General features: G+C 41.7%; 1 protein-coding gene across 1 annotated transcript in view; it reads right to left on the bottom strand.

The window, feature by feature from the left end:
* The window catches only part of tmtc2b (transmembrane O-mannosyltransferase targeting cadherins 2b), a gene marked incomplete at its 3' end in the record, with an annotated part of 96,751 nt that overhangs the window by 15,350 nt on the left and 63,079 nt on the right, over window positions 1–18,322 (bottom strand). Inside the window, exons 3-8 of the mRNA XM_079253970.1 lie at window positions 16,932–17,778; window positions 14,116–14,230; window positions 13,533–13,618; window positions 11,034–11,218; window positions 9,423–9,501; window positions 3,046–3,167 (exon numbers count right to left, since the gene is read on the bottom strand). Of these exons, the coding sequence (XP_079110096.1) occupies window positions 3,046–3,167; window positions 9,423–9,501; window positions 11,034–11,218; window positions 13,533–13,618; window positions 14,116–14,230; window positions 16,932–17,778 (1,434 nt within the window). The remainder of the gene's footprint in view (window positions 1–3,045; window positions 3,168–9,422; window positions 9,502–11,033; window positions 11,219–13,532; window positions 13,619–14,115; window positions 14,231–16,931; window positions 17,779–18,322) is intronic.

The following is an 18,322-nucleotide window of genomic DNA, read 5'->3' as shown; positions in this document are numbered from 1 at the left end:
CTTCATATTGGTTGAGGAAATGACAAGAAGACGATCTAAATCAACATTACAAGCATCACCGAGGCTGAGAGCATCCCTGACCGGCGGTGTGTGCACATCGCCTGGACCCCATCTCCCCCCCCCCCCCCCCCACGTCTGGGTTTCAGTAGCGGTATGTACAGACACAGTTATTATTAACTTTCCTCTTCCTCCCCTTTGTTGTTTTCTCCTCTACAAATGACAGAAAGTGTCCCCTCTGTCTGTCAGGCTCAGAACCAGCACCCCCACCTCACCTCACCCCTCCCTGACCCCGCTGCCGATGCTTATCACGCACCTTCCTCACCTCTCTCCCAAGGGGACGCGAACCTGAAAACCTCTGACATAACCTGAGGTGTGCTCATCATTCACAGCCGTTCCACAGGAAGGGCAGAGTTAGGGGGTGATCGAGGGCGTGCAAGTCAAGTCAACTTCCTGTTCTGCTTTTGATCATGTTTAAACGCTGCTGACACGCGGTGGAGGCCGCAGACCCACCGGCCTGCAGCGTGCATGCAGCCACAGCAGGTACAGATGCCTAAAAGTCTCCTTGTACATTTTTTAAAGTGTTCCATTTAAAGACACTTATAAATAAAGTTTTGCTTCTTTGGTGACGTTCAGCCTCAGCGGGTCTGAAAGGCTGAAAACCTCCAACCGTCCATCATGAAAAGATATTTACAGAGATGTATCCCTGCAGCTCTGAACTCCATTTTCCTCCTGAATCAATAATACATTCTTTAAAAATGACTTTCTCTTCCGAAGCCGCAGACTTCTTCCCCGAGTCCGACGCTTCCCCCTGAAGGACCCCGAGTCCGTCTTCGCTGACAGGATCTGGTTTCATTTCATTTCGTCCGTCCGTGTCAGCTTAACCAGAGACTTTTATCCGTGCTGCCAGCTGATCCATTCTCTCAGCTGACAATTCAGTTAGAGCCGAGAGGAAAATCAATCTGCTGCGGGGCCGGAGTTCAATTTCTTTTAGGCACGCCCAGATTTCCCACCACACAGCTACCTGTCAACTACTGATAACTCTGAGCCATGAATGTAGGACACCTTTTACAGGCAAAATAAGAGTTTTATTAACATTTTAAACAGTTTGTTCAGCTTAGTGAACATACTGAAATGGATAAAAAGCTCTCAGTCTGGTTGCACTCAAATGGAAAACCTGTCATATAGTGCAGAAAACACACAATGCATTTTTACAGGGGTGCAAGCCAAACTATTTCTTGGCGGCGTTCAGTTGCTTCTGGCACGTGAAACCCCGCCGTGTGCGGTTTCTGTATGAATCTAACAGCCAACATATAAAGTGTTAATTAGTAATCCTTCGAGGTGCTGGTGGCTGGATTTTCTTCCAGTAGCTCAAACCTTTTCTATCTAACTCCCATTCGTAGATGCGTTAGGGGGGGGGGGATTCATCACAGAGGTGACACAAGTCTGGATCTAGTTTTGGCTTTTTAAGCAAAATATAAAGCAGCTCCTGAAAGAGATTCATACAAGTGGATCCCAAAAAGGCTGATTCTGAATGAAAAACTCTGGAAACTAATTTTATATTTCTCCACCAATCAGTAAAAATACATAGAAAATCCCCATTTAGGGCGGACTGTCGAATGAAAGGAACTTTAAAGGGACTTTGTTTCCATGAGGGAAATGAGGAGGGACAGGGCCAGGAAGAGTTTAGCTTCTCTGTGGAAATCCAGATACCACCGCTTCAGGCTTCTGAACACATCGCTGTCCTTTCATTTGGGCCCAAGCAGCAGGAAAGAGGGAAAATACGCTGAAAAGCAGGTCTCCACCCTTCTTCTGACCCTCTGAAGTTTTTCTAGTTCTACTCTAGTTTCTCTTCTTAAATCTTCCTGATCAGCTTCATCCGCTCGGCGTCTGCCGCGGTGCAAAAGCCTGAACTGAACTCTACAAACAAGCCAAACCTGCAAGAATCCAAACTTTTATGGAGTCAAAATAAAGAGCGAAAGAAGACTCTGAGATCAATCTGAAATAATTATCTCCATTACTGCACCACTAAGGTGTTTTTAGCAGAAAAAAGCCTCTTAAAAACAGCTTCTCTCAAACCAAAACGAGACAACCTGCAATCAGGGAAAGAATACTCCCATTCTAACTCTCACAATAAATATACTGAGTGTAACTGTGATAATCATGTTGTTTAGAATAGTTGTTTAATTTCCAATATTGTATATTTGTGTTAGTTAATTAGTTAATAATTAGGAATTTTAAGTTTAAATTCTCAGAGTTAAAGAAGTGTAAAGTATTTGTGCTTTTATTTTGGTACACCTAAAGTTATTTCCTGTTGGGCTGCTCTCGTGAGAACTTGATCATAAGCAGCATGCAAGCACCTGCAGAAATGAGATGCTGCAGGGTGAAACATTTGGACTGGGACATTTCTGAAGGACTGAATCATTCCCTTGCAAGGAGCATGCAGCCAGCGAGGTATTTGTTTGTTTGCTGATATTTTACTTCAGTAAAACGTTATTTACTGGCTGTGCATGTTGTTTATATGTCAAATTGACACTGTGTTTATTATTTCTTTAACATTTTTGTTCAGTTTTCATGGTGCCATTTGTGGAGAAGTCTACAAGTAGCAAGAAAGCCACTTGTGTCTGCTTGTGCTTCGAGGGAATTAACAGCGAGTTCTTTTAAATGGCTAAAATCTGATGCAGCCTGTTGGTTAATGTCAAGGAAATGTTGATTTTTAAAGCAGGTGTTTTACAGTGAAACACACAAACAACACGTATAAAAACAAATACAACAAAGTAAAAGCGAGTTTAAAACAATGCATTTTCAGCTGCTTTTTAAGAGATGAAGGTTGTTTCAGAGCGAAGGAGCCAGAGGTTCTGCAGGGTTTCAGCTGTGTTTGCTTCACAACCAGCAGACCCTGATCATGTGACCTCAGAGCCTGCTGGGAACCAGGACCTGTAGAAGGTCTCTGGTACAAACAGCTGCTGGTCATCCACTGCTCCATACGTTAACACCAGAAGAGCAGCCAAACATGATCTGTCTGTGTAGAAGGAAAGAGGATCTTACCGTCACAGCTAAGAGTTTGCCGTAAGTCAGGTGTGCAGGAATATGGTCCGGCTTGGCCCTCAGTGACTCTTGGTACCAGTGTTCAGCTTCGCTCAACTTGTTCAGCCTCATGTAGGCCTCTCCTGTGGGGGCAAAGTGAGGGTTTAAACATCTCACAGCTTCTCGTTGTTCACCTGAAGGTAAAAGTTGAGCACAGATCCGTGTTTTCATGGTTATTCTGGTTTTCTTTGGGCTAATATGAGTCTGAATGGTGATGCTTGTAGTGTAGACCTGCTGCACATCCACTACAGGAGTCATTTACTCATTTCTTCTCAAAGATCCAACTTTCCCAGCGTGTCAGACATCATGTGATACCTCCCCCACAGCCAGAGCCGACCCTCTGCCTCCCGACACCTGAAACAACACTGACCCCTCTTCCAGACGTTTAATAAGCCCTGTATTATTGCAGAAATCTGACAACATGGGCTTGTAACACAACACAGATAAAACCCACATTCAAGGGGAAGGTTGTGAATATAACCCATTTGTAATGCATGTTTTTTTAAAATCTGCGCTGACCATTATGAGCCGTCGGGACAAGTTGTTTAGACTAGAGTGGAATGAGATTTTAATGCCGTTGGGATTACAGCTAATCACTTCTGCGATAAGCAACAGGTGACACGCGCCTAATCACAACCTGGAGACCTCTGGTAATGATATGAAAACACGCCTTCTCGGATGAACAACACTCCATAATGATATCTCTAACAGGCCTGTATTTAAAAAGGCTTCAAACTCCATCTGTTTTCAGAAAAAACGGAAGATTTAAGGCCTTTACATGTAAAAGGGAATAACAAGAATACGTTTCCCATCAGTACAGCCCTACGTTTCCGGTTTACAAATTCATTATAAGACATCAGCAGCTGTGGATCGGTGGGAGGAGTGGTCGTCCTCCAACCGCCCTGTGGAGTCACCACAGGGGCACTTCTCCCAGTATCCATCCATCCATCCATCCAACCATCCAACCATCCATCCATCCATCCAACCATCCATCCATCCAATAATCCATCAATGCATCCATCCATCCAATAATCCATCAATGCATCTATCCATCAATGCATCCATCCATCCAATAATCCATCAATGCATCTATCCATCAATGCATCCATCCATCCAATAATCCATCAATGCATCTATCCATCAATGCATCTATCCATCAATGCATCCATCCATCCATGCATCCATCCAACCATCCATCCATCCATCCAATAATCCATCAATGCATCCATCCATGCATCCATCCATCCATCCAATAATCCATCAATGCATCCATCCATCCAATAATCCATCCATGCATCCATCCATCCAATAATCGATCAATGCATCCATCCATGCATCCATCCATCCATCCATCCAATAATCCATCAATGCATCCATCCATCCAATAATCCATCAATGCATCCATCCATCAATGCATCCATCCATCCATCCAATAATCCATCCATGCATCCATCCATCAATGCATCCATCCATCCATCCATGCATCCATCCATCCAATAATCCATCCATGCATCCATCCATCCAATAATCCATCAATGCATCCATCCATCAATGCATCCATCCATCCATCCATGCATCCATCCATCCAATAATCCATCCATCCTATAATCCATCCATGCATCCATCCATCAATGCATCCATCCATCCATCCATGCATCCATCCATCCAATAATCCATCCATGCATCCATCCATCCAATAATCCATCAATGCATCCATCCATGCATCCATCCATCCATCCATCCAATAATCCATCAATGCATCCATCCATCCAATAATCCATCAATGCATCCATCCATCAATGCATCCATCCATCCATCCAATAATCCATCCATGCATCCATCCATCAATGCATCCATCCATCCATCCATGCATCCATCCATCCAATAATCCATCAATGCATCCATCCATCAATGCATCCATCCATGCATCCATCCATCCAATAATCCATCCATGCATCCATCCATCCAATAATCCATCAATGCATCCATCCATCAATGCATCCATCCATGCATCCATCCATCAATGCATCCAAGCATCCATCCATGCATCCATCCATCCATCAATGCATCCATCCATCCATCTACCCATGAATCCATCCATACATCCATTAATCTACCCATCCATCCATCCATGCACCTATCCATCCATCCATCCATCCATCCATGCATCTATCCATCCATGCACCCATCCATCCATTAATCCATCAATGCATCCATCCATGCATCCATCCATGCATCCATCCATTAATCCATCAATGCATCCATCCATCCATGCATCTATCCATCCATCCATCCATCTACCCATCCAACCATCCATCCATTACTCCATCAATGTATCCATCCATCCATGCATCCATCCATGCACCTATCCATCCATCCATGCATCCATCCATGCACCTATCCATCCATCCATGCATCCATCCATGCACCTATCCATCCATCCATGCATCCATCCATGCATCTATCCATCCATCCATGCATCCATCCATCCATCTACCCATCCCTCCATCCATCCATCCATCCATCCATCCATCCATGTGTTCGATGGATGAGGTGGTCACACATCGTAAATCATTTTGCAGAAACTAAACTGGTCCTAAAGAAACGAGAAACATTTACATCGAGAGTTGTAGCCCACTATCCCCTCGTGGAGCTGACGACGGATCCAAGTCATGACTCAGCGCAATCTGCTGGTTTTCCCTCGCTCGGTTATTATGGATTGTCTGGAAATGATGCGTGTAAAGTGCTCTGATGTACAAATAAAGCTGAACTGGTTTAACTGGTCCCATTTTTTATTTAATTTGTAGTTAATAACTAAACCAAATCCTCTTGCAGTTTAACAGCTAAAATACAAGTGGTGGGAAAATTGAATCGAAAAATTGAATATTGGGATGTTTTGCTCAACAATTTTAAGAAAGATTTTTTTGTTCAAAAAAATTATTTTTTTCTAATAAATTAGTCTTTTTTTGTTTTTATTGATCTTTTTACTTGTCTTCTGGGGTATTATAGCAGCAGAATGATGGTCTGGCTACTGAGTTGTTTTTTCCTCATTGAAACTGACTCGCAAAAAAAGTTTTATACATATTTTTGTTTTTAGTCTAAAAAAATCAGCAATATCACAGAATCGTGAAAATTGCAATTTAAATCAAATTGGGACAAAAAAAAAAAAAATCAAAATCAAATCGAATCAAATCGGAATGAAAGCGTATCGTCACAGCCCTTTAAAACACCGTGGAAAAACACAAGGAGATATATTTATTCATTTTCTGAACTGCTTGATCCGATAAAGGGTGGCGGGAAGCTGGAGCCTATCCCAGCAGTCTTATGGGTGAAGGGCAGAGTACACCCTGGACAGCTCGCCGGTCCATTGCAGGGCACGACGAGATACACGAGATATTTTATTTACCATGTGTACATGAAGCGGCACACGCAACACAACACCGTGCAGGCCAGGAGAGCCAAACTTGCTCGCTACTGGCTCATTGATAACTGAATAAACATCCTAATTATTGCGCTCCTTGCCATATCTAACCATGCAATTGTTAGAAATTTACTGATTACCATCCATCATAAAGATTTTATTTTAATACCTTTCTATATTCATATGTTGGCATGCTAGTTTCATGCCAAGATTTCTATAACTAGCTGTATGCCAGAACTCCAAGAGTTCATAATAATATAAGTTTAATATCCTTTATTATCCATGTGTTTACAGCTTGGATTATCTGGATTTGAGTATTTAAAACCAACTCAGTGCTGAACAGTTTAAATGCATCTGTGAGTCTGTTTTGACATGACCTCTGCAGCCAGAATGACTCTCCTTCCTGCAGACCTTTGAGTGAGATTAGCACTAACAACAATGTGCAATTAGAAGTGACACTGAGTCCAAGGAGCTGAAAACCGGCTTCACGGAGTGGAACATTCCTGAGCCCACCAGAGAGCGTTGGAGCGAGACCAGCAGGGTGCAGATTACCACCCAGGACAGCCTCTGATGAAAGCTGCAGCTCGTTGGCGTCTGACAAACAGCATGAGAGCTGCACAACGAGAGAAACTGGAAATAGAGACGAGCAGGTATGCCAAATGTGCAAATCACTTGAGCTAGGAAACAACGCTAAGCAGCAGAAATCACAGATATGTGGCTCAGAGCCTCCATTCCAGACGCAACGCTCCTGCTCAGTGCAGCCTCCAGCTGTCATCAACATTTTCACATCTTCTCAGAAGCTCTGTCACGTCGCATTTCAGCAACACAGAAGCAAACCTGTGGCACTGCGACGTCAGGATTACACACATCCCAGATTTCATGTGTGTGTCTAAGTAGTTGCATGTGTGTGCATGTGTGGGAGAGAAAGCAGGAAGGGGCAGAGGGAGGAAAAAAAGCTAAAAGCAATGAAGAGAGCAGATATAATGAGGCTGAGAGCAGCTGTTGTGCAGCTGGAACATAACAAGCTGGGTTGTCCTTGCAGAGAAAAGCAAATTAGCTCAGTTTAACATGATATAGTAAATCTTACTGCTGCCCAGTCAAAACATTGTTCCACAGAATGAAACCTAATTAATGAGGATTGGCCAATAAACGTTGCTGTGACTGGGTGTGGATTCTTCTGACCTGTAAATAAATATTGCTTTAGGTTTAATCTGAACATGACACGGTGCAGATTTATTTTCCACTGCAGAAAGTATCAAGTACACAACTGGTTTCACTGTGGGGGTTTATTTATACATCCGATTTTTTACCCATTTCCAAGATACCAGTTTTGTCTCCGATACTGATGTCAGACGATAATTTTTAAACAAATATCTGGAAAAATATACATGAAATCTTTTATGTTTTATCATTAATTAAAGGACACGCAGCTGAAGAGTTAGATATATAACACGTGCATATTGTGTAAAAGTTGTGTCATTAAAAAAGTTAAAACTGATACCGTTCTGATTTTAATGCCAATATCGGCAGATAATATCGGACATTTCTACTTATAAGTAAAAAGAACTGATTTTAATATCTGTCAACAGCCGACGGCTATCAGTAGAGAAAAAAGATTGATGTGTAAATCCATACTGTTTAATAAACATGTTCATTCATTTATTTATTAGTTAAAAATACAATGTGAGAGTTTTGTTGTCATGCTGCCATTTTTACCCACAGCTGCTGATTCTTTGGCCAATCAGCAGATTGCAGTTAAATCAAATTAAATTAAATTAAATTAAAATAAAATAAAATAAAATAAAATAAAATAAAATAAAATAAAATAAAATAAAATAAAATAAAATAAAATAAAATAAAATAAAATAAAATAAAATAAAATATGTGATGTACAAGTGCCAGAAAATTGGTTTTATATAATCCTGGATTTATAAAGCAATGTTGATTCTTTCCAACAGCATCAGTTAGACATGTTGGCGAAAAGGCCATCAGGTTTATAAATATGTACACGATGCCATAAGAAAGTCACTACACCAAAGAAAAGAGGTCACACTCTAATATTTGGTTTATTCTGATGCTCCGTCACTCTGAAACGAGGTAAATCTGGACTCTTCAGACCACATGACCTTCTTCTACTCCTCCAGAGTCCAGTTTTTCAGCTCGCCAGCAAACTGAAGGCAAGCCAGGTACCGAACCCAGTTTCAGTCGTTTCTGCAGCTTTGCCGATGATCTGACCCTTCTGGAACAGACTAACATCTTTTCCACGTCTTTCCACATGTTTGTTTAAGAATTAGAAGCTGCTCATTGCATCATTTGGTGTTAAATAACTTGTTGCACCTGAAAGATGATCAGGCTGCAGGAATCATCCAATGGGAGGCTCCGACCTGTTAGCTTTGTTAAATCCAGGTGGGCACTTTTTGTTTGGGCAGACTGTGTATAAGTTAGTACATAATCACCTAAAAAATAACACATATTATTCCATTAACTTAAAAAAAGACTTTGTATGGACAGACGGGGCGAGTCATCATCCATATGGTCGTTTTTCCATTTTCAGCAGCGTCGCTGGTTTCTACAACACGCCTGGGAGGACGGGGAGAGTTCAGCTGGTTGCAGCTTTACTCCAAGTCCTACATCCTAGACACTGCTCCTTTAATGAACAGAGACATTGTTGGTCTCCTTTCTCTGAAAGTGGGAGTGATTTCAATGCTGCTGCAGTTTGGAGAACTTCTCTTCCTTGCAGGCTAATTTACGTTGCATCCAGTTGGATCATTTCAGACTCATCTAAAGGATTTTTTTTCTCAGAAATGCTCAAATCTGCAGCAAAAACTGGCAAATTCCACCATGAGCTGCAGAAAACAGGCATTTACAGTGAAGCATGAAGACTTCTCATGCCAGTGATGTTGAAAGAAAAGCTTACCCATCATGTTGTAGAGGCTCTGTGGTGCAAACTGTCTTGGCATTTTCTGTATTGCTTCTTTAAACACAGAGAGGGCCTCCTGTGAATGAAACAAGCAGAAAAAGAAGAAGGTGGGGGATGTTTGCATTGGAGAGCAGATAGAAGCTGCCAGAGAACCTGACTCTGGGGGGACTAGTCGTTGCTCCACTGCAGCCGGGGCCTCGACAATAAGGCGTGGAATTGAGGGTCACTGGTTGGGTGGTTCAAACAGAGCCGAGTAGAAAGGCTCTATCCTCAGAGTCACGGTTGTTATGAGAACCACAGCAGCGTGGCTGATGCTAGGATGTATAGTACGTACATCCAACAGTCCCCCAGAGTTTAGTGGAACAGAGACCTAAAAGTGCTTCATGTATGAAGCAACTGCTGCGGTGAGAGGTCAGAGGAAGCGGGACTGCTCCTGGTCTTCAGCATGCCAACAATTTATAAAGGTTTTTATTGAATCAGCAGCATCGCTGCTCCACTCCTGATTGAATCAGCAGCATCGCTGCTTGTACACAGTCTGAATGTGCAGCACTGGAAAACCAGTAGCATTCGCCAGCGCTGTAGGTCTTTAGGGGCATAAAATAGAGTGAATTTGTTAGAAAGAGCCTGAGGATTATCTGCACAAACACGCTTTCCCTCATGACACAGGCAATTTTGAAAAATGTTCATATTAAAGCATTTTCTCAGCGTCCCCTGAAGGCTGCTTCTGCAACATTTCATCTCAATTCACAACGGTTTCAAATCTGACTTCTCCTGCAGAATGCAAACGAGTCGACTCCCACTGCAGTTTGTTTTAAATGCAGAAATATGGACTAAATAAATCTTTGGTGTCCATGAACTCAGAATTTAAACAACATTTTTAGCAAGTGAAAAATGAATAATAGAAAATAAAGAACATTATGAGGGATTAATTTGTTTTTTTTTTTTTTTATTATGACCAGCAGGCTTTTTGACTATTTTAAATCTAATTACTCCACTTACAGCCGTGCTCATATGTCTTCATCCCCTTTCATTAAAGAAAAGGCTGAATTTACAACAATCACTCAAATAACTGGAGAATTAAAAAAAGGAACAAGAACTAAAAATTTGCAAAAATATAATTTAGTAATATAAGACACTGTTTTTTTATTTAATTGAGTTGAAGAAAGAAAAAAACAAACAAACAAATTGTTCCTGGACAAATTAGAGCACACAGTGGGACAAAATACCTGTCAACAGGTGCAGAAGTCTGACTGAGAGGAACAGAAAACACCTGACTGGAGCGGAAACATTAAAGGATTGTTCTACTAAATATTACTTTATGACTGATGGAATATGTAACAAATAATCTTATTTATTTGCTTTTAAAAATTAGAATTAGAAAATAATGTAATGATTTTCATAAATTTTTATTTAACATTACTTTAGTCGATTTCAGCTTATTTTAATTCAGCTGTTTTTTTCCTTCTTTAATGAAATGAATAAATATGAGCTTAATATTTATCCGCAGCACACATCTAGTCTGATATACTCTATGATGAAGTGAAGCTTCAGCACGATAACATGTTCAGCATGAGGACTATGTAAAGCACATAATTTAGCCCCTGTTACCTCCTGATGTCCCTGGTCGTGGAGCAGCTTGCCCAGGTTGTACAAACAGCTGGTGACTGAGCTCTTGTGAGCATGTGGGTCCTTCAGGTTCTCATCTGGGATGTCGGCGCATGTAAGGAAGGTGCGCTTCGCCTCATCTAGACGACCCTGGTTCATCAGGATGATGCCTGTGTTCAAGTAGGCGGCTGTGGAGAGAAACAAGGCAGCTTAGACCACCGACTTAACATGATTCTGTTGACTCAGACTAACTGGCAGAGTTCAGTCGTAGTCTTAGAAATATACTTTGCTGTGTAATCAGACACATGTACAAGTGGCCAGCTGGTACTGCGGCATCACAACATCCTCAACTGTAAGCAGTCAAATTTATCATTTCTTTAGATGTAAATAAATAAATAAATACAAATCTATCAGTTATTATACATTTTAATTATGATGAATTAATTACGCACAAATTTATTTAATTCATTTCCCTGAACGAGTCTCTCCTCAAACAGCCTGTATTTTTGTACAACTGGAACAACAACAGCAGTTTTATACAATAAAACTATAATATTCTAACTCAACTTTATTTATACAGCACTTTAAAAACAACACAGGTGACCAAAGTTCTTCACATCAAAGTAAAATAAATAAAAACAGTAAATAAAAACTATTACAACCATTAGAAAAACATACTGCAGTTAGTGAGAAAATTTTATATTTTGAGGCCCTCAGGCTTAGTTTTCATGAATTCACATATATATTTATACTTTTTAAATCAAAAGTTAATTAATTTCTTAAATTATTCTTTAATCTAGGTATATTTACATTTCCCAGGTGCCAATAACTTCCTGCATGTGTTTCTGTTGACTGACTGGAACTTAATATTCATTCATGTCTGTTTAAGTGATTAGTTTCTCTGCATCTTAATAAAACAATCAATAAGCAAACAAATCCCTGAGAGACGCATCTCACACCAACTCAGCTGCAGAGAGCAGAACTGCTGAAACGATGAGCATTGTTTTTATCATAATTATGCTGAATATGAATAAACTTCTTCTTGTTATTGATGTATTTTTCTAGTTTTCCTGGAAGTTTGACAGTTTGCAGGCGTCTGGACGGATGTTCAGACGGATGCTCGGATGGATGCTAAGATGGATGTTCGGACACCTTTTTGACTTCTTGAGTGTTCAAAGACAAGATCTGGGAATCAATATGAAGCTGAAGAGTAATTAGTCTCTGTGGAGTTTCTTTCTAAACAACTCAAGTCTGGTTGTTGGAATAAATTAACTTGATAAAGCAAATCAATGTGGACGACTCTTCAAGATAGTGCTGACATATAATGAAGTTAAAGGGGAGTGGTTGAGAAGGAAATTCAGCCTTTTCTCCATCACTTAACTGATCTTCCTCCTTTCCTGTTTAAAAGTTGAGCTCTAAACACATCAAACCTATCTCTCCTGTATTGTGTAGCTTTAAATAGATAATTATTTTTCATCGTATTGATCTGCAACAAATCAGAAACAAAGAAAAAAGCGAGTTTTTTCTCAACTTTCGTCGCTGATGTCTGCATGCAAAGTAAAACTCAATGGTGCTTTATCACAAAACAAGCTCAGTATTGACTAAAAATGCAACCATTAGCTCACAACTAGGCACTGAGTAATGGTTTAACCTTGAGAAAACACTGTCACATTATCGTTCTGTCTTCAAAACGTCTGCTGCTTCGGGTAATTAATTAACCCTCTTATCAGTTAAAACAGACGGGATAATTGCTGCTGAATGGGAAATTTCCAGTCTAACCGTTGGCTTGATTGGATGTAAAATTAATATGGGAAGAAAAAAAGACGGATTTAAGATTATCTGTTAATCTGTCACTGACTAATGCTTGGAAGAAATAAGAACAATTTGTACAATCAGGGAAGAAACATGCAGAAGATGAGGCTGCACGTCTGGTTCGAAAGGACTGTCATGCGCTTTTTATTTCACGCTCAAACGTTCTGTGCCTCATCATAACATAAAGATGAAACGTTTTTAAGTCAGATAAGGTTTTGTTTTCTCAGCTATTTCATTTTAGAAATAAAAGCAAAGAACTAAAAACATCAAGATGCGATCTCTGCACAGGTAGAGCCAGGAACCCGCCTAAAGGCTGCTGCAACACAAGAAGCATGGCGATGACAACATCATGCCAAGAAATGAAACAAAGAAACAACACAATAAAAGGGAAAGAAATAAGCAAATATAGTGAATACAGAGGGATTGAAATAAATAAAAGCACTGTGGTCTGAATTCAGAGAGAATGACATTATGCATCTACTTCTTCTGTTGACATAACTGAGCTTTAGAGGCCAGTCTGCGCTTCAATGTTTAGCATAGTATAGTATACCCGCTGCCCTTTGCCATCCATTGCTTTCCCTTCACATAACCACAGCCTTTGTTCCCTGTTGCCTGGACACAGCACAGCCATAACCGCAAGAGCTGGAGACCATCAATAACAACAGAAAAAAACAGAAGAGCTGCACTTACAGGCCAGCGTTGGCCGGCTCCCGATGGCCAGCTTGTAGTAGTGGAGCGCCTCTGAGAACTTGTTGCTCTCCTGCAGCAGCAAACCTCTGGAGGAAACACAAGTTGTGGCAGTTTAGAGCTCAAAAGAAGAGACGTCTGAAGTTAAAAGCCTGCGTTGGGATCACACAAGAACACGGGCGGACGATAAAACCAACACATGAGCAGGCCGTCTGTGTTTTAAGACTGAAACAGCATCATTAATACTGCTGTCAGGTCGACAACGCTCCGGGGAATACAAGACATGTGTCCACTTCCGCTGACTGGCCAGTTCTGATCGATGTGCACGTGTTGAAGCAGAGCGTCTCCGTGCACATCAGTAAAAACTGAAACATCTACAAGCAGAACTTACATAAATAATGACACTGGATGCAAATTAACCTAAAAATACATCAAATAAATACAAAAATAAAATAAGAATCCAGAAAATCCCTGGCAAAGTAAATTTGCTGAGCAGAATAAAGCGTCCAGATCATCATTCTGCCTGCTTACATGCTGGACAAGACAAACAGAAACACAGAGATATGATGGAGGAGCGTGAACTCACAAGTTATACAGCATGTCGGCCATGTTGCTGCGGTAGTAGAGCGCGTTTCTGTAAGCCTGCTCTGCTTTCTCCATCTCTCCCTGGCTTTTCAACACATTTCCAAGGTTTCCCCACGCTGAAAAGGAAAAGGATGGTCAAACAATAAAATAAATAGAAAAGAATTGTCTTTAATGACATTGTTCTGTTTCAGAAGCTTAGAAAGCTCCAGAACTTTTCTGGGCTGGGTAATAATCAGTTTTTGTCACTGGCGGCCTCACGCTGACTCGGGTTCGCTGCTTTTAACCTCTAAAAAGATGCAGTTCTGCTGCAGCAGGACAGAGAGATGGCACGACGGGGGGGCTTTATGCGTAACCTCCAGTGTTTCCGACGAGAACGTGCTTGAAAAGAAGACCACCGCAGTGCCATTGAAGAGCTGAAGGAGTTAGCGCTTAATGGCACGGTGACAGATGATGCGAGGTTGCTAGGAGCCTTGTACTTTCTGAGCAGATACTGTGGAGTGGGAAAGTACATTCAGAGGAAACAAAGTGGTTGGATGTAAAGTAGAAGTGTCATCAGACAGAATGATAGATTTCCATTTCTAAGTAACATAAACGCTAACTTGGTTTTGAAAAAAAACTATGAAACAGATTGTTAAGGAAATGTCTGAGTGGTCATCCCTGTTTATAGACCAGCTTTGGAGGAGCTCCATGATCTGGCTCGGTCAGGCGAGAGCTTGGGGGGGGGGACGTAGCAAGGGACGCACACTAGGGCTGGGCGATTAATCAGATATTTATCTCAACTACGATCTGGGTTTTCAACGATGATAAGAATAAAAGGGTGTGATTATTTTTCTCTCTGCAGTTTCCTCTCCTGCTGTCTTCAGCTGCTAATCGAGCGTCTCTGGCGTTGCAGCGCTGTGCTGTAAACTCCTCCCACAGCCGCTTTGCTTTCATTCAGACACTGTTGCCAACTTGGCGACTTTCTTGCTAAATCTGGTGACTTTTTTTGTTAAAAGCGACAAATCTAGCAGCTTTTACTGGAGTTATTAGAGACTTTTCTGGTGTTGTGGCGACTGACTTGTTCTGCAGTTACTGTAAGGAAGGAGCAGCGGGAGCCTCTCCCGTCCTAAAGCACTCCCAGGCGGCCAGTCTCAGTCGGCTCCGGCTGCAGGTCAATGTAGAATAACTGCAGTAGGTTGTGGAAGTTCACCTAAACATACTTTATACCATTGTCAGTGACAACTGGCTGCATTATTTTCCTATACATAGTTCGGCCAGTTAAACACTGTAATATCCCCCCGTTACGGGGCGTTACCATAGCAACGCGTTAACCAGCTGGTTCAGATCAGCCGTCTTTTAACAGGTGAATGAGAGAAACGCGCTGCAGCCTGACAGCGGTTATTTGGTATAAAACGTACATCCAGACCAACGTAAAATAGTTCCTATACTTCAGCAAATGTTGTAGAAAAGAAATACAAATTTGTTATAAAATATTTACTGTGTGGGACGATGGTATAAGCGAATTAAACAACTCGTAACATGTTAGACGGTTATAATGCCCGACGCAGAGTCAGGAACACCACGTCGCGCAGCGTTGTTAAACCCTTACTTACATTTATTTATTCAGTTTACATCAGTATTTGGACTTTGTCAAGACAAGGCTTTAAGTTATTTGTTTGTTTTTTAAAATATGTGGAATCCAAAAGAATATTTTTTAAAAAGTCACAGTTTAATGATGTTAAAGATAAAAGGATAATCGTGTTAAATAATTAAGATCTCAATTTCACCAAGAATAATTTTTGCCATAATCGAGCAGCCCTAATGCAGACTAATGTACAAGCAACTCTGTGCAGTTTTCTTGGCTGCTCCATTGTCAATAAAGGCTTTACTTACAAGAACGGCTCATCATTGTGACACAGATGATCATGAATCAGTTTTTCTTAAAGGCCATGTGATGCATTTATGATGGATTATATCAAAACTAATAATCTGACATGTAGATCAAATCCTGGTGCAGACTTTTTTGTTGGGGGGTGTTTACAGACATAAAGTTGCTTTTTGAACCAGTCTGCAGGATTTCATGTTAATATTCCAACTTTATTTATGAACGTTTCATGCATAATGACAGCACAAAGCACTTTACTTAACAAAAAGACAGGTTTTTTTTAACAGCAATAAAGAAATGCTGTAAACTTCCAGTTCCTCCACTCAGCAGTGCGTTTGGTTGTGACTGGTTTCTGTGTGATATTTCCTATTAGAGTTGTTTTGCATCTTGTAAAATGTCGTCAGATCAAACAATCCAGCGTGTGTGTCTGAGGCTGGGTTCTTTTCAAATCTCATATTAGCTGTATTGAATGTGAGGTGGGGACACTGCTTCCACTGTGTTGGTTTGCCAAAACAAACAGCTGTCACGCCTCGGCTCCCGCCGCAGAATCTGAAAGGGAAATGAGCTAAACTGGTCGTGTCCTTCTGTTGCTTTGTGAGGCCCTTCTCTGTGTCTTGCCTCGGCAGCTTGGCGAACTTTGCTTTGGATGGGAATCTGTGTGATGACCTTGAATGTGAATGCTTTTGAATATTTGATCTCGGAGTGAAAGTGCCAATCAGAGATGGAAGAAGATGCCCTTCCAAACGAGACAGGGCATGTGGTGTCATTAAACGGCGCATGCTGGGTTTGGAAAACAAATAAGTGGTAGCAAGTCTTGTATCTCTGCCATATTCCATATGCATGGAGTAATGGCCGTTTGAAGAAGGCTATGAAAGCGCTTTTCTGCTCTGTGGTGAAGCTGAGTGATGAAGACAAAGAGACAACATATTCCAGATCCAGAGACCTGCTCTTACCTTTAGCAGGATTGACGTAAATCCCTGACTTGTAGAGCATCTCTTCATTCTGCCAGTCCCGGTTCCTCAAAACAGTCTTCACTCCAAAAAATAGGACGAGTGCTGCGCTGCAGTACAACAACGCTGTCCTGGTGGACCTGCGCCGCAGTCGGACATACAGGGACCTGAGCCCCACGGCTACCAGCAGGCAGAAGCCCATGCTTGGGATGTACAGGACTCTCTCTGCTATCACAAATCCCACATAGAAAAACAAGTTTGTTGCAGGAAGAAAAGGGATGGCCAGAAGGCCCAGGGAGAAGACCACGACGTTGTCGCTGGTCGGCAGGGGAGTCCAGATCTCGCCGTGCTTCTTGGTACCGTTTTGTGGGAGATGAAGGTGAGAATCACCGTGAGAGTTGCTGGTGTGTTCATGGTTGCTGCAGTGGTTACTGTGTCCGTTGCTGTTCCCATTTCTACCATTCATGTAAAGATGCGCTTTTCCGTTGGCGTCCTTACCCTTGGCTGTGTGTTGTGACAACAGGCCAAACCAAGTCAGCAACAGCAAGCCAAGGTAGAAGAGCGCAGTATGAAGGTTCCTCCAGTCAGAAAATGTCCTGATTAAAGGCAAGGCATCCATTGACCAATCAAAACTCAGCGTGTCTGGGCAGAGGAGGAGCCAAAAGTTGATGGCAGGTAGGTAGAAAAAGGTAAGAGTCCTGGTGAGGAGCGACGAGGAGTCAGCCGCCGGGTTGTCGGAGTTGGAGAAGTTTGGAGGTTTGTTGCCCATCCAGTAGAAGCGGCAGGCCAGTAAGACCACTCCCCACACTCCCAGCAGGAACACACTCAGCAGCAGGTGGATGTTCTTCCTCTGTTAGGGAAATAAAACACAAGAGACAAAGATCAAATGAAGTCAAACCTGCTGGTGGTGTTCGGACATTTACATGGATGCAGATTGTCTCTCATCGCGTGTGGTCCAAAGCGAAGGCTACAGGCGCTGCACAACGGCAGAATCTGAAGCAGAAAAGCTGAAAAAACTCAGATTTGGTTGTTGGATCAGTTCTGGAAAAGGAACAAATCAGTTTAAATCCAGCAAACAAAAACCTGAACTAAAAGTTTTTCTCTCAGAAAAACCAGAAGAAACTCGTCCATGTGATCATTTCCCGTCTATCGACTGGACTTCCCCAGAAAGAGCATTTAAACATCTGGAACTCATCCAGATGCTGCTGCAGGAGTTTAAACCAGACTACGAGATCGGAACACATCTCATTGGTTTAACATCTTCATACTGGTTTCCAGTCAGCCGCACATTGGGTTTTTAACCCTGCTGATGGTCCACAAACCACAGAGCGGTTCAGGTCCAGGATCCATCTGTGAGAATGTAGACCTGCAGAGCTCTTAGATCCAAGACTCAG

Source organism: Telmatherina bonti (assembly GCF_933228915.1).
Source record: "Telmatherina bonti genome assembly, chromosome: 2".
Lineage (NCBI taxonomy): Eukaryota > Metazoa > Chordata > Actinopteri > Atheriniformes > Telmatherinidae > Telmatherina > Telmatherina bonti.
The sequence above is the reverse complement of the archived record's forward strand: the minus strand, read 5'-3'. Positions and strand labels throughout refer to the sequence as shown.